Source organism: Cebus imitator, unplaced genomic scaffold (assembly GCF_001604975.1).
Source record: "Cebus imitator isolate Cc_AM_T3 unplaced genomic scaffold, Cebus_imitator-1.0 Scaffold28, whole genome shotgun sequence".
Classification (NCBI taxonomy): Eukaryota; Metazoa; Chordata; class Mammalia; order Primates; family Cebidae; genus Cebus; species Cebus imitator.
In genome coordinates this window covers 6,944,061-6,966,214 of record NW_016107343.1, presented here as the reverse complement: position 1 = coordinate 6,966,214, position 22,154 = coordinate 6,944,061, and the positions used below count along the sequence as shown (strand labels likewise).

At 52.2% G+C, this 22,154-nt stretch overlaps 1 protein-coding gene across 7 annotated transcripts; it reads right to left on the bottom strand.

The window, feature by feature from the left end:
• Positions 1–96: 96 nt before the first annotated feature.
• Positions 97–16,533, bottom strand: NLRX1 (NLR family member X1). 7 transcript variants are annotated; one of them, XM_017523519.2, is made up of 11 exons: positions 16,165–16,533; positions 15,567–15,884; positions 13,774–13,899; positions 13,146–13,215; positions 12,566–12,654; positions 11,438–12,057; positions 9,934–10,755; positions 3,458–4,053; positions 2,478–2,564; positions 1,401–1,652; positions 97–656 (listed from the first exon to the last, which is right to left on the bottom strand). In XM_017523519.2, exons 3-11 carry the CDS (start codon positions 13,841–13,843, stop codon positions 335–337), a joined length of 2,928 nt encoding a protein of 975 aa, XP_017379008.1. In that variant the 5' UTR covers positions 13,844–13,899; positions 15,567–15,884; positions 16,165–16,533; the 3' UTR covers positions 97–334. The 7 variants fall into 7 exon arrangements, with proteins under 7 accessions (XP_017379008.1, XP_017379007.1, XP_017379009.1 ...); XM_017523518.2 differs by having other exon boundaries at positions 107–656; positions 16,148–16,533; XM_017523520.2 differs by having other exon boundaries at positions 107–656; positions 15,784–15,884.
• Positions 16,534–22,154: the final 5,621 nt, after the last annotated feature.

Genomic DNA, 22,154 nt, shown 5'->3' with positions numbered 1-22,154 from the left:
AGTTTTAGTAGAGACGGGGTTTCACCATGTTGACCAGGATGGTCTCGATCTCTTGACCTCGTGATCCACCCGCCTCGGCCTCCCAAAGTGCTGGGATTACAGGCTTGAGCCACCGCGCCCAGCCCAAAGCATTGATTTATCTTCTTTAACTTGGTGATTCCAGACTCAGACCTGGTTGAACATGCCCCAGGAGGGCAACTGGCACAGCTGTGCCCATTCCTTTGCCTCCAGACCTGAAGAGAGCTTTCTAGAAGGAGCAGTGCAAGCCAGGAGCCCACAGAGGGAAGAGGTTTAGGGTCAGTGGTCACAAAGCTAGGTGCCTGCCACCAGTGTCTCAGCTTCCAGAGCCTCCCAGCCGCTCCAGGAGGGCCCTGACCTCGCCCTCCACTCGCAGCAGCTGGGCCTTGCGCCAAGGATTAAGGGTGGCACACCGGCTATCTTCCAGATCCCGCAGTAGGAGCTCAAGATGGCGCTGGACCCGGGCCCGATCCCAGCTGTTGAGGTTCCGCTGGACTTCATTGAGGATCACTGACCAGTATTCTGACACTGCCGTCCCCTCTGTCAGTGACGCCACCACCCGGGCACGGCCTTCAGCAGCACCCGCTAAGTCCCGCAAGACCTGGCGGCCCTCTGAGCTCAGCTCATTGAAGTAGAGGCTGGCAGGAGAGAGAAAGTTGATGCCATTCAGTAGAGCTATGAGAAGGAGGGCCCAAGGGTGGATGGACAGAAAATCAGGGGGCCTCACAACTCATCTCCTGGCTGCAGAGTGCAATCGGGTAAGTATCTGCAATGAGCCAGAGATGGAGGGTGCTGGCCAGTGAGAGGTAGGGACCAACACTAGAATCTTTTTTTTTTTTTTTTGAGACGGAGTCTCGCTCTGTCTCCCAAGCTGGAGTGCAGTGGCATGATCTCAGCTCACTGAAACCTCTGCCTCCCAGGTTCAAGTGATTCTCCTGCCTCAGCCTCCTAAGTAGCTGGGATTATAGGCATGCACCACCACGCCCAGCTAATTTTTGTATTTTTAGTAGAGATGGGGTTTCACCTTGTTGGCCAGGCTGGTCTCAAACTCCTGACCTCAGGTGATGTGCCTGCCTCGGTCTCTCTAAGTGCTGGGATTACAGACATGAGCCACCACACCCGACCCCGATACTAGAATTCAAATGGACCAGGGACAGCAGGCCTCTAGGAGAAATGGTGGTAGGGATTTGGGGCAGTTTACGGGCCAGTCGCCAGGGGGGTGAGTTGGCTCAGAACTAGGTTGAAAAGGATCGGTCAGAAACCAGGAACAGAGGACAGGCACCAGGCCAGGCCCAGAAGCACTCCCTAGGATTGGAGGAGCACAGTGGTGAGAGGGAAGGAGTCTGAGGGCTGGGGGCAATGGGACCAGGGACAGGACTCACTGCAGCAGTTCCAGGGAAGGGTGCTCCCGGGCAGCTCTGGCCAGGGCCAGGGCTGCCGTGTCACCAGCACCGTTGTAGGCCACATTCAGCTCCTGCAGCTGCCGGTTGCGGTCCAGCTGGGCAGCCAGCAGCTCCAGACCCTCGTCCCCAAGTCCCGTGTGCAGCAGAGACAGGTGCGTCACTGAGGTGTTTCCTGCCAGCCCCTCCATCAGCAGGGCAACACCTGCCGCTGTCAGCGGGTTGTTGGACAGCCTATAGCCACATGCAACCCAAGGTTATGAGGGCCCATTGAGAGGAGGGAGAGGCAAGGTTGGTGGTGGTGCTGGCAGCCTTGATGGGGCAGCCCTGTGCTGGGTGTCAGGACTTGGGCCAAAGAGGGCCCTGCTTGGGGCAAAAGAAGCCTGGACATAGAAATGCAGGCCCAAAAGAAGGGATGGAGCAATAGGGGATGTGGTGCCTGGCAGAGGAAGGAGAGTGGGGGAGCTGGTCTTTCCTTTTCTCTTCCCCTGACTCCCTTCTTATCTATTCCCTTCCTCGTCACCATTTCTTTATCCCTTCTTCTGCCTTTTTTTTTTTTTTACCTCTTCTGCAGCCTCTGCTTCTGCCTCCCCTCTGACTCCCCTATCCTTCTCCCTGCTCTTCCTTTTTTCCTCCTCATTTGCCTCCCCTTACACCAACCAGAAACTGGGAACCCAGGCACCCAGATTCCCCACATAACAGTTAACACTTAAGGAGCATCTACTGAGTACCCAGCATTAGGGCCATCCTCAGGAGGCTGGAGGAGAAATTCTGGAAGAGGATCAGTGGCACTGTTACCAGGCAACTGGCCTAGGTATTATTCCACCCTCTCTCCCTACCTCCACCAGGCTGATTTTAGCCAAGTAAGAGATTTCCTAGCACTCATTACGGGTGGCATCTTTCCCGCTGCCCTGCTGCTTACAGTGGACCTGGGGGAAGTGGAGGGGACTCCATTTACTTACTATCCCTTGGGTGGGCCTGTATCAAGTATGCTGGGAGGCAGGGAGCTCACCCTTGACCTTAGCTGGCCACCAGGATGCCCACTCCCAGGGCACTCACCGCAGTGTGGTAATTTGGCACTGGTCATGCAGCAGCAGGTTTCGGAGGTCCTTGCAGGCCTCGGGGCCCAGGCTGTTGAGTTGCAAGCTGGAGCAGAAGGTGGCCAGAGAGGTGAGAGACCAAGGAGGGAATTCAGCATGCAGTCTATCTCCCATGCTCTTTCTTCATTAGCCTGCCTCTGGGAATCCATCCCTGCTTCCCCCTTTTTTAGAGACAGGGTCTTACTCTGTTGCCCAGGCTGGAGCACAATGGCATGATCACAACTCACTGCAGCCTCAGACTCCTGGGCTCAAGCAATGCCCCCATCTCAGCCTCCCGAGTAGCTGGGACTATAGCCATGTGCCACCACAGCTGGCTAATTTTTAAATTTTTTTGTAGAGATAGGGCCTTGCTATGTTGCCCAAGATGGTCTCAAACTACTAGGCTCAAGCGATGCTTCCCCCTTGGCCTCTCAAAGCAATGGGATTACAGGCAGGAGCCACCACACCTGGCTCCTCCCTTCTGTTGCTCTTCTCACCTCCGCCCACACTAGACTTCTTTTTTTTTTTTTTTTTTTTGAGACAGAGTCTCGCTCTGGCACCAGGCGCCAGGCTGGAGTGCAGTGGCGTGATGTCAGCTCACTGCAACCTCCGCCTCCTGGGTTCAAGAAATTCTCCTGCTTCAGCCTCCGGACTAGCTGGGACTACAGGCGCGCGCCACCACGCCCAGCTAATTTTTCTATTTTTTTTTAGTAGAGATGGGGTTTCACCATGTTGGCCAGGATGGTCTCCATCTCTTGACCTTGTGATCTGCCCACCTCAGACTCCCAAAGTGCTGGGATTACAGGCGTGAGCCACCGCACCCAGCCCCACACTAGACTTCTTCATCCCACCTTCTGGTCACTCGTCAGTCCCTCTGGTTTCCCTGACACTTTCTCTTCCCAATTCTTCACCTCCAACCCTCTTCCCTCTTCATGCCTGTACATGAGGATAGGTCCTCACCCCAGCTTCCGGGTACGCAGGAAGACAGGCATGAGTGTGCGCAGCCCGGCAGGGTCTAGCTGGCAGGAGGCCAAGTTCACCTCATCCAGGGCATGCCTTCCGCTGCCCAGCACAGCCGCTACCACTGTGCACTTGACGGGTGTCATGCGCACACCTGCCAGATTGAGCTGGCGCAGGGAGCTGAGCACCTCAGCGGAGAAGCGCTGGTTCTGGAACTCGTAGTGGAAGAAGAGGTGGTCAAGGAGCTCCGAGGGGGGCAGCACCTTCCGGCCCAGCTTGCCCAGCTTCTTCTTGATGGCCTGGGCATTCTCCAGGGCATCCAGGTTCTTGATAGGGCAGCCAAGTTGAGCTAGCACAGCTCGGTTATGGGCAGAGAGGAGTCCCCCCATGAACATGGGGAAAAGCTCGAAGACTTCATCCTCAGGGGGCTCATCCGGGTGGCGCCGGGGGCCCTCCACGCCCAAGATACTGGCGCCCATCTGGTCTAGAACATCGTCGTTGTAGTAGTCCTCCTCTCGGAACATCTCCAGCACCATGGCCTGGGCCACCGCCTTCCGGCTTTTACCCACCATGCGCCCAAACACTCGCGGAACCACCTGAAAAAGAAGCAGGAGAGGGTCACTGTGGCCTTCCGTGTGCCTGTTCAGCCTTCAAGGCTCAGCTTAAGGTACATCCCCATGACTGCTCCAGACTGTGATCTCCCCTTGAACTTAGCATAATTTGTCTGATCATGCTACTCCCCTGCTGCAACACCTTCCATGGCTCCCTACTGGCTATGCAGCAAACTCCAAACATTTAGCCTGGAATAGGAAACATTTTTTAAAACTAAAGGTGGGATCTTAGTGTGTCACCTAGGCTGGGCTCCCTGGCCTAGGCCTCCCACACTATTAGGATTATAGGCATGAGCCGATGCACCTGGCCCAAAACTTCATAATTTGGCCCTAATTTGACCTTTTCAGGGTCATCTCTCAACACCTGTCTCATGTGCTGCAGACGTTAGGGATTTCTTTCTCTTTCCCAAGCACTCCAATACATTTTCGAACCCAGGAGGCGGTGAGAAGGAATTAGCAGGTATTACACACTTAGTTTGGGACCAGGCTAGGTGTCACAAGTACATTACCATCTTCAGCATCACTGTTGTCACAGCCACTACGATTGATACAGCTCCTACTGCTTCAAGGGCCTGTGTGATCTGGACCCTGCCAACTACAGTGCCTTCATCATAAGCCTCTTGGCCCCACTCACTATGATCCTACCACTTCTGCTTTTTTTTTTTTTTGAGACAGAGTAGTGCTCTTTTGCCAGGCTGGAGTGCAGTGGCATGATCTCAGCTCACTGCAACCTCTGTCTCCCGGATTCAAGCGATTTTCCTGCCTCAGCCTCCTGAGTAGCTGGGACTACACCACCATGCCCGGCTAATTTTTTTCGTAGAGACGAGGTTTCACCATGGCCAGGATGGTCTCAATCTCCTGACCTCATGATCCACCCACCTCGGCCTCCCAAAATGCTGGGATTACAGGCATGAGCCACCATGCCTGGCCTTTGGCTTTTGTCTTAACAGTGCCAAGGTTTTTCCTCCTTCAAAGCCGCCATAGGCTCTTGCCTGGAATCCTAGCACTTAGGGAGGCCGAGGTGGGAGGATCACTTGAGCCCAGGAGTTCAAGACAAGCCTGGGCAATGTAGCCAGATGTGGTCTCTATAAAATAATTTTTTTAATCTAAAACAAAAAATTGCCGGGCATGGAGACTCAAACCTATAATCCCAGCACTTTGGGAGGCCAAGGTGGGCAGATCACCTGAGGTCAGGAGTTCGAGACCAGCCTGACCAACATGGAGAAACTCAGTCTGTACTAAAAATACAAAGTTAGCCAGACATAGTGGTGCATGCCTGTAATCCCAGCTACTCAGGAGGCTGGGGCAGGAGACCCAGGAGGCACTTGAACCGGGAGGCAGAGGTTGTGGTGAGCCGAGATCGTGCCATTGCACTCCAGCCTGGGCAACAAAAGTGAAAATGCATCTAAAAAAAAAAAAAAGTAGCCAGGCATGGTGGCATGTGCCTATAGTCCCTGAGCACTGGAGGTCGGGGCTGCAGTGAGCCGAGATCATGCCACAGAACTCCAGCCTGGACAACAGAGCAAGACCCTGTCTGAAGAGAGAGAAAAAAAAACCCTCCAGGATGCTACCCCTTTCTGGGGTGTTTCCCCCCAAGTTCTTCCCTTGGCTAATGCTACAAGGGTCAAATGACATGCCCTTCCACAAAGAGGCTCCCCTGACCTCTCAGACCAGTTCCCTCACTACACACTATCACGGCACCTGGGGCCTTTCTTTCTAGGCATTTGCCATAATTTTTCCTTATATGGTTACGTTGATATTTTTATGCTCAAACTGTGCAGGAAGCAGCAGTTTCCTTTTGGGAGAGGAGCTCAGACTAGATCAGAAAGGGCAGAAACCTGTAGTTTGGTTAACTGACGTTTCCTCAGATTCTAACACATTGCCTGGAACACAACAGGCACTCAAATATCAGACAAAGAAATGAAGGTCTGGCCAGGCGTGGCGGTTCACGCCTGCAATCCAAGCATTTTGGAGGCCAAGGCAGGTGGATCACCTGAGGTCGGGAGTTCAAGACCAGCCTGACCAACATGGTGAAACCCCATCTTAAAAAAAAAAAAAGAAAGAAATGAAGGTCTGGGTTTTGTCATGTCTTCCCCCGTCCCTGCAATGGTTCTGAAGGGAAAGATGGGTCATTCCTCTGGCAACAAACCATGACGCTGTTTTGTGGCACCTCCTTTAACATCTGGGTCTTTTTTACTTTTTACTTTTTATTTATTTAGAGACAGGGTCTTGCTGTGTCACCCAGGCTGAAGTGCAGTAGTGCAATCATAGCTCACTGTAGCCTTGAACTCCTGGGCTCAAGCGATCCTCCTGCCTTGGCCCCCCAAGAGCTAGGACTACAGGTATGCACCATTGCACCCAGCTTTTTTTCATGTTTATACGTGAGGTTCCCTTCATAGAGGTGATAGTGCCCCTTCTCAAACACTAATCTGTGACAAGCCCAGAATATGTCACCCTGTGAAGCTGAATCCACAGGATCATGAAGAAACAGATGGGCTCAGTGCTCTCCCAGGGCAACCCTCCCTCCAAGAGATCTTGGGGGTGCGGGGACTGACAATTCTGGTAGGCTTTCAATAACTGGGGGCTTTCTGAACCCCCTCGAGAGACTGCAGCCTCTTGCTGCAACTCAGGTCCAGCAGGCACATCCTCAAGGTGGGGGTGGCCTCAGCAGTAGCTGTCACCTCCTGTTGGAGGTGAAGGTGTGAGAAGGGGTGGGCTTCCTGAGCCTGTTTCTTTCTTTTTTGAGACAGAGTTTCACTCTGTCCCTCAGGCTGGAGTGCAGTGGTGAGATCTAGGCTTACTGCAACCTCCACTTCCTGGGCTAAAGTGATTCTCCTGCCTCAGACTCCCAAGTAGCTAGGATCACAGATGCGTACCACCATGCCTGGCTTATTTTTGTGTTTTTAGTAGAGACAGGTTTTCACCATGTTGGCCAGGCTAGTCTCAAACAGAACCTGTTTCTATGTGTGACAAACAATTAAACAGCATAGGCTGGGCATGGTGACTCACTCCTGTAATCCCAGCACTTTGGGAGGCTGAGGTGGGTGGATCACCTGAGGTCAATAGTTCAAGACCAGCATGGCCAACATGGTGAAACCCCGTCTCTACTAAAAATACAAAAAGTAGAGCCAGGCACGGTGGCTCACGCCTGTAATCCCAGCACCTTGGGATGCTGAGGTGGGCAGATCACCTGAGGTCGGGAGTTCGAGACCAGCCTGACCAACATGGAGAAAACCTGTCTCTACTAAAAAATGCAAAATTAGTTGGGTGTGGTGGCACATGCCTATAATCCCAGCTATCGGGAGGCTGAGGCAGGAGAATCGCTTGAAACCAGAAGGTGAAGATTGCAGTGAGCCAAGACTGCGCCATTGCACTCCAGACTGGGCAACAAGAGAAAAACTCCGCCTCTCTCTCTCTCTCGCTCTCTCTCTCTCTATATATATATATATATACACAAAAAAAAATTAGTCGGACATGTATTCGGGTGTGGGCTTGTATTCCCAGCTACTTAGGAGGCTGAGGCAGGAGAATCACTTAAACCCGGGAGGTGAAGGTTGCAGTGAGCAAAGGTGGCACCACTGCACTCCAGACTGGGTGACAGAGCAAGAGTCCATCTCTAAAAAACAATTAAACAGCACTTACCATGTGCCAGACTCTGAGGATGAGTTCATTTAATCTTCATATTAGGCCAGTTATATACGTTCTAGAATCGTCTCCATTTCACAGATAAGGAATCTGAGGCACAGAGTTAAGTAACCTGTCCAAGGTCTCACAGCTAATATGTAGCAGAGCTTGGATTCGAACTCAAATAGCTGAGTTACTAATCCCTGTTCTCAGCCCTTACGCTTTGGTGCCTATAAAAACCTGGCCTGACACAGTGGCTCATACCTGTAGCCCAATACTTTGAGAGGCCAAAGTGAGAGAATCACTAGTGAGACCCCATCTCTACAAAATTAATTTTTTTAATTTTTAATTAATTTTTAACATATTTTAGAGGGAGTCTCGCTCTGTCACTCAGGCTGGAATGCAGTGGCACGATCTCGGCTCACTGCAACCTCTGCTTCCCAGGTTCAAGAGATTCTCTTGCCTCAGCCTTCCGAGTAGCTGGGATTACAGGCCCCCGCCACTGAGCTTGGCTGATTTTTGTATTTTTAGTAGAGAAGGAATTTCACCATGTTGACCAGGCTGGTCTCGAACTCCCAACCTCAGGTGATCCACCTCCTTGCCTCCCAAAGTGCTGGGATTATAGGCATGAGCCACTGTACCCAGCTACAAAATTAAAATTTTTTAAAATTAGCCAAGGATGTTGGTACATGCCTGTGGTCCCAGCTACTCAGTGAAGTTGAGGTGGGAAGATTGATTGAACTCAGGAGGTCGAAGCTGCAGTGAGCTGTGATTGTACCACTGCACTCTAGCCTGGGCAGCAGAGTAAGACTGTCTCAAAAAATAAAAATAAAAATAAATGTAACAGCCTGGCACAGTGGCTCACACCCATAATCCCAGCACTTTGGGAGGCTGAGGTGGACGAATCATGAGGTCGGGAATTCGAGACCCGCCTGGCCAACATAGTGAAACCCTGTCTCTACTAAAAATACAACATATTAGCTGAGCATGGTGGCGGGCACCTGTAATTCCAGCTACTCGGGAGACTGAGGCAGGAGAATCGCTTGAACTCAGGAGGCGGAGATTGCAGGGAGCCAAGGTCATGCCACTGCACTCCAGCCAGGGTGACAGTGTGAGATTCCATCTCAAAAAATAAAAATAGTCCAGGCATTGTGGCTCATGCTTATAATCAAGCACTTTGGGAGGCTGAGGTGGGTGGACCATCTGAGGTCAGGAGTTCAAGGCCAGCCTGGCCAACATGGTGAAACTCTGTCTCTGTTAAAAACAATAATAATAAATAAAATAATAAAATGAATAATAATGAAGATAAATTTTAACAAGGTGTTGAAATTCGGCCAGCACTAGCCAGCACTCTGCCTCCTCAAAATCGGCTGCTGAAACATTCCTATAGAAAACAAAGGTTACCTAGCACAGCCCCACAGCCCCACAGAAATATCCATAACGCACCAGTATAGTTTGTCAGAAAAAGCACAGGATTCAGAATCACAAAGCCCTGGGCTCCTATCCCAGCTTTTTTACTTACTATTATCACTTTTTTACAAGAGTGATCTTGAACAAGTTATTTTGCCTCTCTGAGCCTCAGTTTATTCATCTATAAAAGGGATCATAATAGTATTTCCTTCCTAGGAGTATGTGAAAAACACTGATAAAGGGCCTAGCACACATCACAGAGTGGCTCCTTCAGGCTCTCAAAGGCCTCACTCAGCTGTGCTGCTCACAGCACAGTCCTAGGTCTATAATTTGGTTTCTGGAGTGGACCTGCCCTCAGGACGACTCCACTAAGCCAATTACTGATGCCATGCATCGCCCTAGTATAAATGAATAAAATGGCATCTGTTGATTTAGTTAGGGTGAGTCATCACTCTCAGCCTAATCACCTCTGGTGGAACAGATACAATCAATGTTCTGGACCTGCAAAGCAGAGGACAGATCTGCCTCCTAGGAGGAAAAACACAAAAAGGAAACCATTTTTAGGAATCCATGTAGGATTGTTTTTAAAGTCCCCCATGTTTCCAAATTCCCCTCCCCAGCCACCGAGCATTCCCTGGCCTTGTGGCTTCTCTCTCATAATCCCACTAAAAGCCAAAATGCCCAGAGCTGAAACCAGATTCATACCTGTGCAGGAAGCAGCAGTTTCCTGCTGAGAGAGGAGCAACGAGTGAACAGGGAACCATGAGGAGTGTGGCCAGCTTGGGGTGCTGGGGAGGGAAGGAGCAGATAGGGGGGTCTCAGGGATGTTACCTTGAGCAGGTTGAAGAGCAGAGGCAGAGCCTGCAGAGGCAGCAGCTTGGCCATAATGCCCAGTACCAGGCTGACGTCCTCCCCGACACGGCCCACAAGCTCGGCCACTTCCTTGCCCACCCGTTGCAGGGTCGTCTTGTGCAAACCCAGCACGATGTAGAGGGCAGCCAGGTATTCCTGCATGGCGGGCACGGTGAACACGAAGGTGCCTGCGCGCCCTGGCTCCACACACGGGGCCAGGAAAAACCTCAGGGCATCCCGGCGGAAGATGTGCAGCAACTGAAACTCTTCCTCCGTCTTGATGCCAGCCTCCAGGCAGCCACGGACATCCTCTTCAGAGAAGTAGGTCTTTCGGGAGGACACCCCCTGGTAGGCCAGTTTGCCCATGGTTCGGGCTGCATAGGCCATCAGGGACAAATTGGAGGGGTCCGTGCTATCCAGGGTTTCCCCACTGAAGTTGAGGCGCAGAAAGCTGGTATAGATGCTGGTAAGGGTCTGCCCAGCAGGTGTGGGGGCATGCAGGAAGTGCAAGGTGGCACAGACAAGCCAGCAATAGGATGGCAGGAAGCAGGCGGCAGCGATCTGGTGGTGCCCCTCCAGGTTCCGGGAGAGCATCTGCACCAGGTTGTCACGCTGAGCTGGCGTGGCGGATACACCTGCACCCCCAGCAGCGTCCCCGCAGTCCGGCTGGTTGAGGCGGAGCTGGAAGTAGAGCTTCTGCAGGTTGGTATCAGAGAAGCCACAGATTTCACCATAGCGTCCCACATACTTGCTGGGGATGCGGCCGATGGCAGAAGGCCGAGTGGTCACCAGAATGCTGGCCTGGGAAGAGCATGGTTGAAAGTTAAGAAAGACCTTAGCAGCCTGGCGTGGTGGCTCACATCTGTAATCCCAGCACTTTGGGAGGCCGTGGCGGGTGGATCATGAGGTAAGGAGATCAAGACCATCCTGGGCAACATGGTGAAGCCCCGTCTCTACTAAAAATACAAAAATTAGCTGGGTGTGGTGGCGTGTGCCTGTAATCCCAGCTACTCAGGAGGCTGAGGCAGGAGAATCACTTGAACCAGGGAGTTGGAGGTTCCAGGGAGTTAAGATCGCTCCATTGCACTCCAGCCTGGCAACAGGGTGAGACTCAATCTCAAAAAAAAAAAAGCAAAAAGAAAGGAAGAAAGACCTTAGTGTCCTGCTGACTACCTCTTTTCCCAGGGGACCCCTGAATTCTGAGTGTTCAAGGATGAAGACAATGATGCAATGATGAGGATAACAGTTATAACACGCAATTGTTGAGCCCCTGCTGTGATCCAGGCCGCTGTGCCAATGTCATGTGCAGTATCCCATTTGATCAGAGCAACTCAAGGAGAGAGGAACAGAAGCCTTAGAGAAGTTACTGTCTTGCTCAGAGTCACACCGCTGGGAAGTGAAGGGACCAGGAGGTAAAGTAACCCAGGACCTAGGGGGCAAGTCAAGGGGCAGCAGTGATAGCCTGGGGCAAAGGGCCACCCACCTCGGGCAGCATGTATTTGCGCAGCAGGTTGACGATGATAGCAGCTGGTGCCTCCGGTTCCTCAGGGTCACTACAAAGTCCTGTGCCTGCCAACCGGAAATCAAGGTTGAGATGCTCCAAGCCATGGAGCACAAAGAGGAGGCGGGACCCAGTGTCGGCCATCAGGGGCAGAACCTCCTTCAGGGGCATGTAGCGCTGAGCCACAAGTTGGCACAAGGAGGCTGGGGCAGGGCCCAGGGATGACAGGTCCTCACAGGAGAAGGGGATGAGCAGCTTGAAGGTTGGCAGCCGCCCATGACACCAGTCCAGAACCATCTTGCGCACCAGCGTGCTCTTGCCTGTGCCCACTGTCCCATATAGCACCACTGTCTGCACCCGGCGCCCACAGGCATCTGGGTCAAAGAGCTGAGACAGGGCCAGTTGGGGGAGCCCAGCCTGGGGCGGCTGATGCTCCAGGGCCAACTCCGAGGATGGGCGAAGTAGCTCATCAGGGTTACTTTCACGGATCACAGGGTCAACGTGGACCGTGTCTAGGGCAAAGGTCGGGCCAAACTGGCGTTCCTCCCTGGGCAGCCGGCAGAACCACTCAGCCAGGTTCCGGCGGTGCTGCTGGATAGCTTCTGTATGGGAAGACAAGGGAAATGGGTCAGGGAAAGGGGCCTTGGAGATGTAGCTTAGGGCCAATTAGGGCGGTGGTGAGGTCAGGCTAGGACGTCAAGACATAGATGCTGGGGCCCACAATAATGGGCACACAAAACTTCCTGAGAAATTATAGATTGTCCAGAAAGTTTGGAACCCCTATGTCAGAAAGTGGGGAGCCACTGGACAATTAATGCTGAGCCTGGACTGACTGGTTTCATTCTGACTTATGTGCCGCCTTAACCTGCTAGACCCAACATTTCTTGAGGATAGGGATGGTATGGCTCTCCTAGTGCTTTATACATATAAGTGTGCATTACATGAGTATTGCAGGAAGGGCTACATAGATGGATGGGAGGGAGGGAGAGAGAGGAGGGACCACCGATGGAAGACAGCAGTGGGTCCTCTATGCCTCCCTCACCCTGCTTCTCCTTCCAGCCCCCTCTCCCCACTGCAGCCCCTAACCAGGGTCCCAGCCAGTCCCTTTACCAGTTGCAGAGGCACTGGGGAACAGCCGTCCATGCCTCGAAGATGGGGGAGTGCTGTCTGCAGAGCTTCCATGGTGGCGTATAAAGGCCCTGGGAACAAGGAAAGGAGATGAGCTGGGACTTGGATCTTTGGTCAGCCCCTTCACAGGCTCTGGGTCCAAGCCTGTCTGTACTGCTAGACTTCCGGTTTCCTGAGATATAAGCCCCACACTCAACCCCCAAGTTTAGAGGCTTGTCTGACTCTCACACCCCTCCCAGGAACTGAGCCCTTATCCCTAACCCTCCAGCTTCCACTGCTGACTGCTGCCCGGAACTCAGGCTGGCCATGCCAGGCTCCCACGCATCCTCCCACACATCCTACTTCCCACACATCCTCCCTCCACTGAGCACTATGCCTTCTACCACAGATGATCTAAGCCAACTTCCTCTCAGGCCTGGGAGCTGCCACTGTATCCTCCCACCCGCAGAGGACCAAGCCCCTCCCCAAGGTCCCCAAGAGATCAAGCTAGCCCCAAGTCCTGACCCTTCCCAGTCCACTCTGTTGTGCCTAGATTAGTCCTAGGTATGACACCCAGCCTCACCTAGGGAGCCCAAGGGGACGCTCCCCTTGAAGGGGCCAACTCCAGTGGATCAGGAAGGGGAAATGTTCATCTACAGAGAGAAGGAAGAAACAGCATCTGCAGATCCCATCCAATACACAGAACCCATGTCTGCATCAGACCCCCCAGTATTTGCTCTCATAGCAGCATGTACTGCCCCTTTGCAGCAGTTATTTTGAAATTTTATATGTCATTGTGCGATTATTTGATTAACATTCATTCCTCCCCACTCCATGAGAGGGATCACATCTGGATGTTGTATAACTTTACGTCTGTCTTTTTTCACAATTATTTACTTAGAACTTAACACAGGGTCTGCAGTATGGCAGGCGCTCAGTAAATCTCTGTTGTATGTAAAATAAAATCAGACAAGTTCCTAGACTTATGTAGCTACGAGACCCTCGAAGATGATCTAGTCCAACGCCCTTATTTTAGGATGGGAAAAAGGCAGCTCTGGAAGGTGAGGCGACGTGCCCAAGGTCAACAGCTAGAGAAACACAGAGCTGAGACTAGTGCACCTGGTGTCTGGATCCCTGCTGTTTTGGAGGCATCATGTGGTTGCTGAAAAGCAAGAAAGAGGTAAAAACAGAAACCCCTGCTTCCTGCTCACCTGGTTGCTGGAGTGCTCTTCCAAAACCAGAGCCCCAAGAGGCCCTGGGCAAATGGTGGCCCCACCTCATCCTGGGAGAGAAGGTCAGAGCCTGGGGGGCCTAGTACCAACTTCTATCCTGCTCCCCTGCAAGAAGAATGGTATAAAGGGATCACTGCCACCATTCCTCCCTTGCACCCTACCCCATTCCAGCCAAGGAGGGACCTTCCTCCCAGAAGGGGATCAGCCCTTCCTCAAATGTTGGTCCTGCTGAAGCCCTGGCCTGGTTTTCAGCTCTCATTCCTCTCCCAAACTCCAACTTGAGGGATCCCATTTTTTCTCCTACCACCTTTTTTTTTTTTTTTTTTTGACTGAGTTTTGCTCTTGTTGCCCAGGCTGGAGTGCAATGGCGCCATCTCAACTCACTGCAACCTCTGCCTCCCAGGTTCAAGTGATACTCCTGGCTCAGCCTCCTGAGTAGCTGGGATTACAGTTGCATGCCACCACGCCCGGCTAATTTTTTAGTAGAGATGGGGTTTTACCATGTTGGCCAGGCTGGTCTCGAACTCCTGACCTCAGGTGATCCGCCCACCTAGGCCTCCCAAAGTGTTGGGATTACAGGCGTGAACCACTGCGGCCAGCCTTTTTTTTTTTTTTTTTTTTGAGATGGAGTTGCCCAGGCTGGACTGCAATGGCACAGTCTCAGCTCACTACAGCCTCTGCCTCCCAGGTTCAAGGGATTCATCAGCCTCAAGATAGTCTTGATCTCCTGGCCTTGTGATCCACCAGCATTGGCCTCCCAAAGTGCTGGGATTACAGGCATGAGCCACTGCGCCCAGCCTAAAGTTTCAATGGTTTTATCATTTTATGTTTCTGTGACTTTGATGTAAGCAGCCTTTGAGGCTGACATAAATAACAGATAAATGAATAAACTTCTCACCTGACATCTCCAGATGAATAATCTGCCACTGCTTCAAACTTCTCCCAGGTAAAACTGAACTCATCATTCCCCTCCCCTTATTTGCCTTGCTGCAAATCTTCCCACCCACACCTCACACTAGAAACCTGACCTCTGTCTTCAAATCTTTCTTCCCCTGCTCCTTCAGGTAGTGTGAACAGTCCTAGCAATTCCTCCCCACTGCTTTACCAGCCAGTTGCTGCCCCAACCAGGACTTATTGGACCCCATCTCCTCACCAGCCTTTCTGCCTTCAGTCTCATCCCATTCTAATCCCTCATCCCAGGGACCAAGCACCTCCCTAAGTCCCAGGTTACTTATAAAGTCCAAACACTGGGCTCCCACAAGCTATTTTTCTTAGTTTGTCCTTAGCCTGTACCTTATTCCCCAGGCTCGCCGGATTCTTGCTCTTGCTGTCCTAAATTTGTTCATACACTCTTCTCAGTTTAGAATGACCTTTCTCCTCTGTTAGTCTCAACCAAATTTTTTTTTTTTCTGAGACAGGGTCTCTAGCTCTGGTGCAGTGGCGTGATCTCACAGCACCCCTTACCTCCTGGGCTCAAGCCATCCTCCTGTCTCAGTCTCCCCAGTAGCTAGGACTACAGGGGTGTGTCACTACACCTGGCTAAGTGTTGTTTTTTGTTTTTGTAAAGACGGGGTTTTCACCATTGTTGCCCAGTCTGGTCTCGAACTCCTGGACTCAAGGTCTCCGCCCGCCTCGGCCTCTCGCCTCCCAAAGTGCTGGGACTACAGGTGCCAGCAACCACTCGGGCCACAACCAATCTTTTAAGATCCTGCTCAAAAGTCTCTGTCCCTGGGAAGCCTTTTCTCTGTCCCTGGGAAGTCCTCTGAACTCACTCAAATGGAATGTGCCCCTATTTGGCACCTGGTCTCCTCCCCTGAGATCGGGGCTTCTTGGGCAGGGCACGCTTAAGGAGAACTGGCTGCATTGGGCCATTTGCCTTAGCAGGAACAACCAGTGGAGAAGCCGGCTGGGTGCTGGCGCGTCCCAGTGGCTGGAGAAAGGTTAAGAGGGGGCTCCGGAAGCCTGAGAAAGCCTGGGTTCCGGGTTAACCTCGGATCTAGGGCCACTGGGTCAGGATGGTACTTGCAGGGCCGAGGGCAGTTCTCCGATGATCACCCAGGTCTCCAGGGCAGTGAGAAAAGGAGGGGGCACTGCAGGAAAAGTACAGGGGCGGTGTTACCCCAGGTCCAGAGCTCCTCCACCAGACTGGGTCCCAAACAGCTCTCCTACTTTCAGGTGGCCTCGGAGACCCAGGGGGAGACTTGCCAGAACGCCAGCCATTCAGCGCCCAGCTCCGTCCCTCTAGTTCCCGGCCAGGATCTCCCCGCGGCCCTTTCCCGGCCCGCCCTGCCCCCCGCCCAGCGCGGCCGCCCAGCCGGGGGCGCAGGGGCGATCGAGCCCGCTAGGCCTTTACCCGCGGCTGCCCAGTACCGGGAGCCGTTGGCCACGGCCCGGAGGGGTCGGCGGGACGGACGCCGGCGTCTCCCGCTGGCTCCCAGCGTCCCCAGCTCCTCGGCGCGCCGCTTCCTGCCCGCCTCCGCCCGCCTGTGCGGCCCTGGCACCCGGCCCTGGCAGCGGGCGCGAAAGAGGACGAGCCCAGGCGCTCGGGCCTGCGGGGTTCTGGGACGAGGGGGTCAGCGAGACGGGCCTGGTGCCCGGGAGCTGGCGCGGGGCCGGCACTCGGGCGCCACCAGCCCCACCATCGCCCCCGGCACTCCTGGGTGCGGCCCTCAATCCCCGGGGGCCCTGCCGCTAGTGCTGCCCTCTGCAGGTTCCCAAGCGCCAGTGACACCCAGTGACCTCACTAACCACCTCCCAGGCTGGGCCAGGCCCATTTTACAGATGAAGAACTGATGCTCAGAAGGGTGAAATGACTTGTGCAGGTTGATTCATTTAGGAAGTGAATGAGCCAGAACGGAATCCCGGGCTTGGGTCGTCCTACCTTACCCCTAGGCCTCCGTGAGGCGCAGGTCTCCAGGGGATCCTTCCCTCTGTCCCTGACTCCCCAGCCTAACTCCAGGCAGAGACCTGAGCCTAAGGCTTCCTTCAGTTCTCCCTTCTGTACCTGGTCCTCTTCAGACCCCAGACCTCTGTGTATGGCCTCTGGTAACCTTGGTTAAGAAAGGAGGAAGAATGGGGGATGAGGGACAGCTTGCAACACAACCTGCTCTTCCGGTCTGACACCCAATCATGGCCTAGACCTGGGGCTTCCTAGTTCTCAAAGCCCCCACCCTAATCCCTGCACATCCACACAGGGCACACCCTGAGCTCACGTAGCACAGATGGAGGAGCCACCCACCTCCCACAGCCAGGGCACGCCTTCGTGTGCAAGCCTGAGTGTGCAATGTTCACACAACAGAGCTGTGCACCAGAGCACCACAGAGGGGCTCTCCAGGGCAGGGATGGGAAGAGGACTTAGTGAAAACAATGCAGATGTTTCCTTTAGACCTTTGTTCATTCATTGTCGTGTGGCATTGGGTAGTACTGAGCACCTCACCCCCACCGGCCAGGTCCAGCACTAGGCCCTAGGCTGCCAACCAGAACAAGACATGCAGCTCCCTTTAATAGAACCAACTACCACATTTACAAATGATGTACTTCAAGGTCAGGGCAGGAGGATTGCTTGAGACCAGGAGTTCGAGACCAGCCTGGGCAACATAGCGAGACCCTGTCTCTATTATAAATGATAATAAAAAGATAAAAAAACAGACAAACAAATGATGTACTTCAGAGCCAGAGGCAAAGCATTAGGAGAGTCTGGAAAAAGGAGTGCAGAGGAAGTAACATTTGAACTGGATCTGAAAAAAATAAATCAGAGGGCCAGGCCCAGTGGCTCATGTGTAATCTCAGCACTTTGGAGGGCTGGGGTGGGCAGATCTCCTGAGGCCAGTGTAAGTTCTGACCGCACTGTGGACAGCATGACGACCCCCATGAACCACACATACACCTCTGGAGGGCCTTCTGGAATTAGAAAACCTGAAGAGCTGGAAAGTTAGGAAAAGAGGAAGAAATTATCAAGTCCCTCTGCTCAAATGAACTTATAGAAAAAAAAAATTATCAACCCCTGCGGTGCCTACTTAACTTTAAGACATTCTCTATTGCTTCTTATTCCAGCCTCAACTGATAAGACCACAGTATTTTGTAACCAACCTTGGCCAAATGCCACGCCCTATATCCCCTTCCCAGCCTGGCCAACCTTATGACTCCATACCCCACGACCCCCCTCCCAGCTTGCAAAAAACCGCCCTGAAGTAACTTTTGTAACTTTCCACTGCTTTCCCCACAATACATAAAACCAGCTCCTATCCCACTGCCCTTTGCTGACGCCCTTTTCAGCTGCAGCCCACCTGCACCCAGGCTAATAAACAGCCATGTTGCTCACACAAAGCCTGTGTGTGGGGGTGGGGGGAGAGTTCTCTTCATTCAGTGCGCACATTTTAACAGCCAGGAGTTCGAGACCAGCCTGGCCAACATGGTGAAACCCTGTCTCTACTAAAAATACAAAAAATTGGCCAGGTGTGGTGGCTCACTCCTGTAATCCTAGCACTCTGGTAGGCTGAGGTGGGCGGATTGCCTGAGCTTTAGAAGTTCGAGACCAGCCTGGGCAACATGGTGAAGCCTCGTCTCAACCAAAAATACAAAAATTAGCCAAGCTTGGTAGCATGTGCCTACAGTCCCAGCTACTCAGGAGGCTGAGGCAAGAGAATTGCTTGAACTCAGGAGGCTGAGGTTGCAGTGAGCCGAGATCTCACCATTGCACCACTCCAGCCTGGGAGACAGAGCAAGACTCCATGTCAAAGAAAAAAAATCAGCCAGGAGTGGTGGCATTGACCTGTAGTCCCAGCTACTCAGGAGGCTGAGGCACAAGAATTGCTTGAACCCGGGTGGCAGAGGCTGCAGTGGACCAAGATCTTGCCACTGCACTCTGTAGCCTGGGCAATAAAGTGAAACTGTCTCAAAAATAAAAATAACAACACAAAAACTTAGCTGAGTGTGGTGGCACATGCTTGTAATCCCAGCTACTCAGGAGAGTGAAGTAGGAGAATCACTTGAACCTGGGAGGGAGATGTCTCAGTGAGCCGAGATCGCGCCACTGCACTCCAGCCTGGGCAACAGACAGAGACTCTGTCTCAAAAAATGAAAAAATCAGAGAAAGGAAGGGCAGGCCATCCCAGCAGCAGGGTGAACAACATATTTGCATTTTAAAAGAGGTTCATCAAGGGGAGTAGAATGGGATGTGGGAGGGGAAGTATAGGAACCCTATGAAGGTAGTCTCAGGGGTGACAGTTTGGGCCTGGTAAACTCCTCTAGCTTCATTCCACTTACCTAACCATGCAAGGCAGACAGTCACCCGGCTGCAGTTCCTGGACACATCTCAAAGCAAGCTGTTTTCCTTCCCCTGTCACCTTCCCCATGGGTACGACAGCCATGTAGGTTTTATTAATAACATATACTTTGGTCTCTTGAAGATGGAAGTACTGTGAGTCATGCCGTGGCCATGTCCTCTATTGTCTGACCTCAGAATGGGGCACCAGGTGCTTTACGAATTGTAGCATGAGGCCAGGCAAGGTGGCTCACGCCTATAATCCCAGCATTTTGGGAGGCCAAGGGGGGTGGATTACCTGAGGTCAGGAGTTTGAGACCAGCCTGACCAACATGGTGAAACCTCGTCTCTACTAAAAATGCAAAAAAATTAGTCAGGCATGGTGGCAGGTGCCTTTAGTCCCAGCAACTCAGGAGGGTGAGGCAGGAGAATCGCTTGAACCTGGGAGGCAGAGGTTGCAGTTAGTCGAGATCATGCCACTGCACACTCCAGCCTTGGCTACAGAGCGAGACTTCGTCTCAGAAAAACAATTATAGCACGAGGCTGGGCGTGGTTGCTAACACCTGTAATCCCAGCATTTTGGGAGGCTAAGGCAGAAGGGTCACTTGAGCCCAGGAGTTTGAGACCAGCTTGGGCAACATAATGAAACCCTGATTCCACAAAAAATAAGAAAAAAAAATTAGCCAGGCATAGTGGCACACACCTGTGGTCCCAGCTTCTCTGGGGCTGAGGCAGGAGGATCCCCTGAGCGCAGGAGGATGAAGCTACAGTAAGCCATGATCGCACCACTGTACTCCAGCCTGGGTGACAGAGCAAGACTCTGTCTCAAAAAAAGAAAAAGGAGGCCGGGCGTGGTGGCTCACGCCTGTAATCCAAGCACTTTAGAGGCCAAGGCAGGCGGATCACCTGAGGTTGGGAGTTCAAGACCAGCCTGACCAACATGGTGAAACAGCGTCTTTAAAAAAAGAAAAAAGAAAAGAAAAGAAAAAAGAATCATTACGTGAACAACTGTCTTGTTCAACTCTGGTCTTCAGCACTTTGCACAGGCTTGGACACAGAGAAGGTGATTGTGTTAACGTAGATCTCTAAGTCCAGGTACTTTGGCACTTAGGGAGAGAAGGAAGGCCTGGTGTTTATTAGCTCCCAAAGGAACTTGTAAATGTGTGATCTATAAGCGTTTAACACTTTCAGAAGTATTTACTTTTTTTTTTTTTTTTTTTGGACAGGGTGTCACTCTGTCACCCAGGCTGGGGCGCAGTGGCAAAATCATAGCTCACTGTAATCTTAAACTCCTGGGCTCAAATGATTCTCTCGCCTCCACGTCCCAAGTAACTAGGACTACAAGCACTGCCACCGTGCCTGGCTAATTTTTTGATTGTTTGTTTTTATAGAGAATTGGGGCCTCATTGAGTTGCCCAAGCTAGGCTCCTAAAGTCCTGGATTACAGGTGTGAGCTACCATGCCATGACCTAGTATTTACGTTTTAAAAAGAGAAAGAGGGCCAGGCATGGTGGCTAACACTTGTAATCCTAACACCTTGGAAGGCTAAGCTGAGAGGAATGTTTCAGCCCGGGAGTTGAAGACCAGCCTGGGCAACACGATGAGACCCCATCTCTACATTTAAAAAAATGTTTAAATTGTCTGGGCATGGTGGCATACAACTATGGTTCCAGCTACTCAGGAGGCTAAGGCAGGAGGATCCCTTGAGCCCAGGGGTTCGAGGCTACAGTGAGCTATGATTGGAATTAATTATGTTAATTATTCATTATGTAGTCATAATGCATCATAATTTCATTACGTTGCCCAAGCTGGTCTCAAACTCCTGGGCTCAAGTGACCCTCCTGCCTCAGCCTCCCAAAATGCTGGGATTACAGGTGTTAGCAACCACGCCCAGCCTCGTGCTATAATTTTTTTTTTTTGAGACGAAGTCTCGCTCTGTAGCCAAGGCTGGAATGTGCAGTGGCATGATCTCGGCTCACTGCAACCTCTGCCTCCCAGGTTCAAGCGCTTCTCCTGCCTCACGTTACTGCACTATGGCCGGGGTGACAGAGTGAGACCCTGTCTTTAAATAAAAAAGAAAAAGAGAGTAAAATAAGGATCTTAAGAAAGATTCTTTAATGGTGAGATTTCATGCCCTTTGATTTGTCAAAAGCCATCTCTTGGCATCACTCCAGGGAGAAGGTGGCATCCAGAATGCCCTCTAAATCTAACTAGAATTCCAGAATTCTAGGACTCAGACTTCTTCATGCTTTCCATTGCAATTACAAACCTCCATAAGAAAAAAAAAAAAGTCATTTATCTCCACTTGAGCACCCGACCACTCATAAATTGGACCCTAGTTTAGTGTGGGTCACTTAAGTCTACATGTGGCACAACTAGGTGTTCCAGGCAGCTGGCAGGCTGATGTCAGTAATTCCCTTCAGTCCCCAAGCCTCAGGCCCAGGACAGAAGAGGGAGAAGCAGTGTGCTGCTTCTTGGGTTGTCCTGCCCCCAGCCCTCAAGAACTTCTAGACACTTGCCTGCTCCAAACCCCCAGCCACCAAACCCATTTGTAGTCCTGGCTGACAGTTCAGCCCCAGTAAGGGTGGACGGGTGGAAAGAAGACGAGAAACAAAGGGGAAAGGCAGAGCAAGCCCAGTGAGGTCCCCACCACTCCCGTCCTCGGGATGGGGCTCTAGGGTCTTTCCTGCTTCTCACTATCCTCCATAACCATTAACACACCCCACCCCTGCAGGCACAGCTGGGACTCAGTGAGCCCTGAAGACAGAGGCTGGCATCATTTGGGCAAGAACACACCTATGCAACAGACACACAGCTCTCTAAAAGCATGTGGATCCACCATGAACAAGTGTCATTGATCAGTGCCAAGAATGAGGACTCTGGAGGCAGAAGGCCTGGTCTCCAGGCCTGGCTCCTCCTCCATGAGTTGAGGGCCCTTGGGTAGGTTACTTGACCCAAGTCTCAGTTCTCTCATCTGCAAAATGAGTTGTCATGAAGGATGGTGCAGGGTCAGCATAGGACTCCCTTGAGGTAATGAATGTGAAGCCTCTGTGAGATGGAAAGCATGACACAAATATTTCTTAAGCTACATGTTCAC

What these genes read in the sequence shown, in the direction of transcription:
- NLRX1 (XM_017523519.2), bottom strand. Translation starts at nt 13,843, where the DNA reads ATGAGGTGGGGCCACCATTTGCCCAGGGCCTCTTGGGGCTCTGGTTTT. An exon ending in CTGCGTACCCGGAAGCTGGG is followed by an intron (nt 2,565 to 3,457) that starts GTGAGGACCTAT and finishes CTTCTGCTCCAG; the next exon opens with CTTGCAACTCAACAGCCTGG. An exon ending in TGCCAAATTACCACACTGCG is followed by an intron (nt 1,653 to 2,477) that starts GTGAGTGCCCTG and finishes ATGTGGCTATAG; the next exon opens with GCTGTCCAACAACCCGCTGA.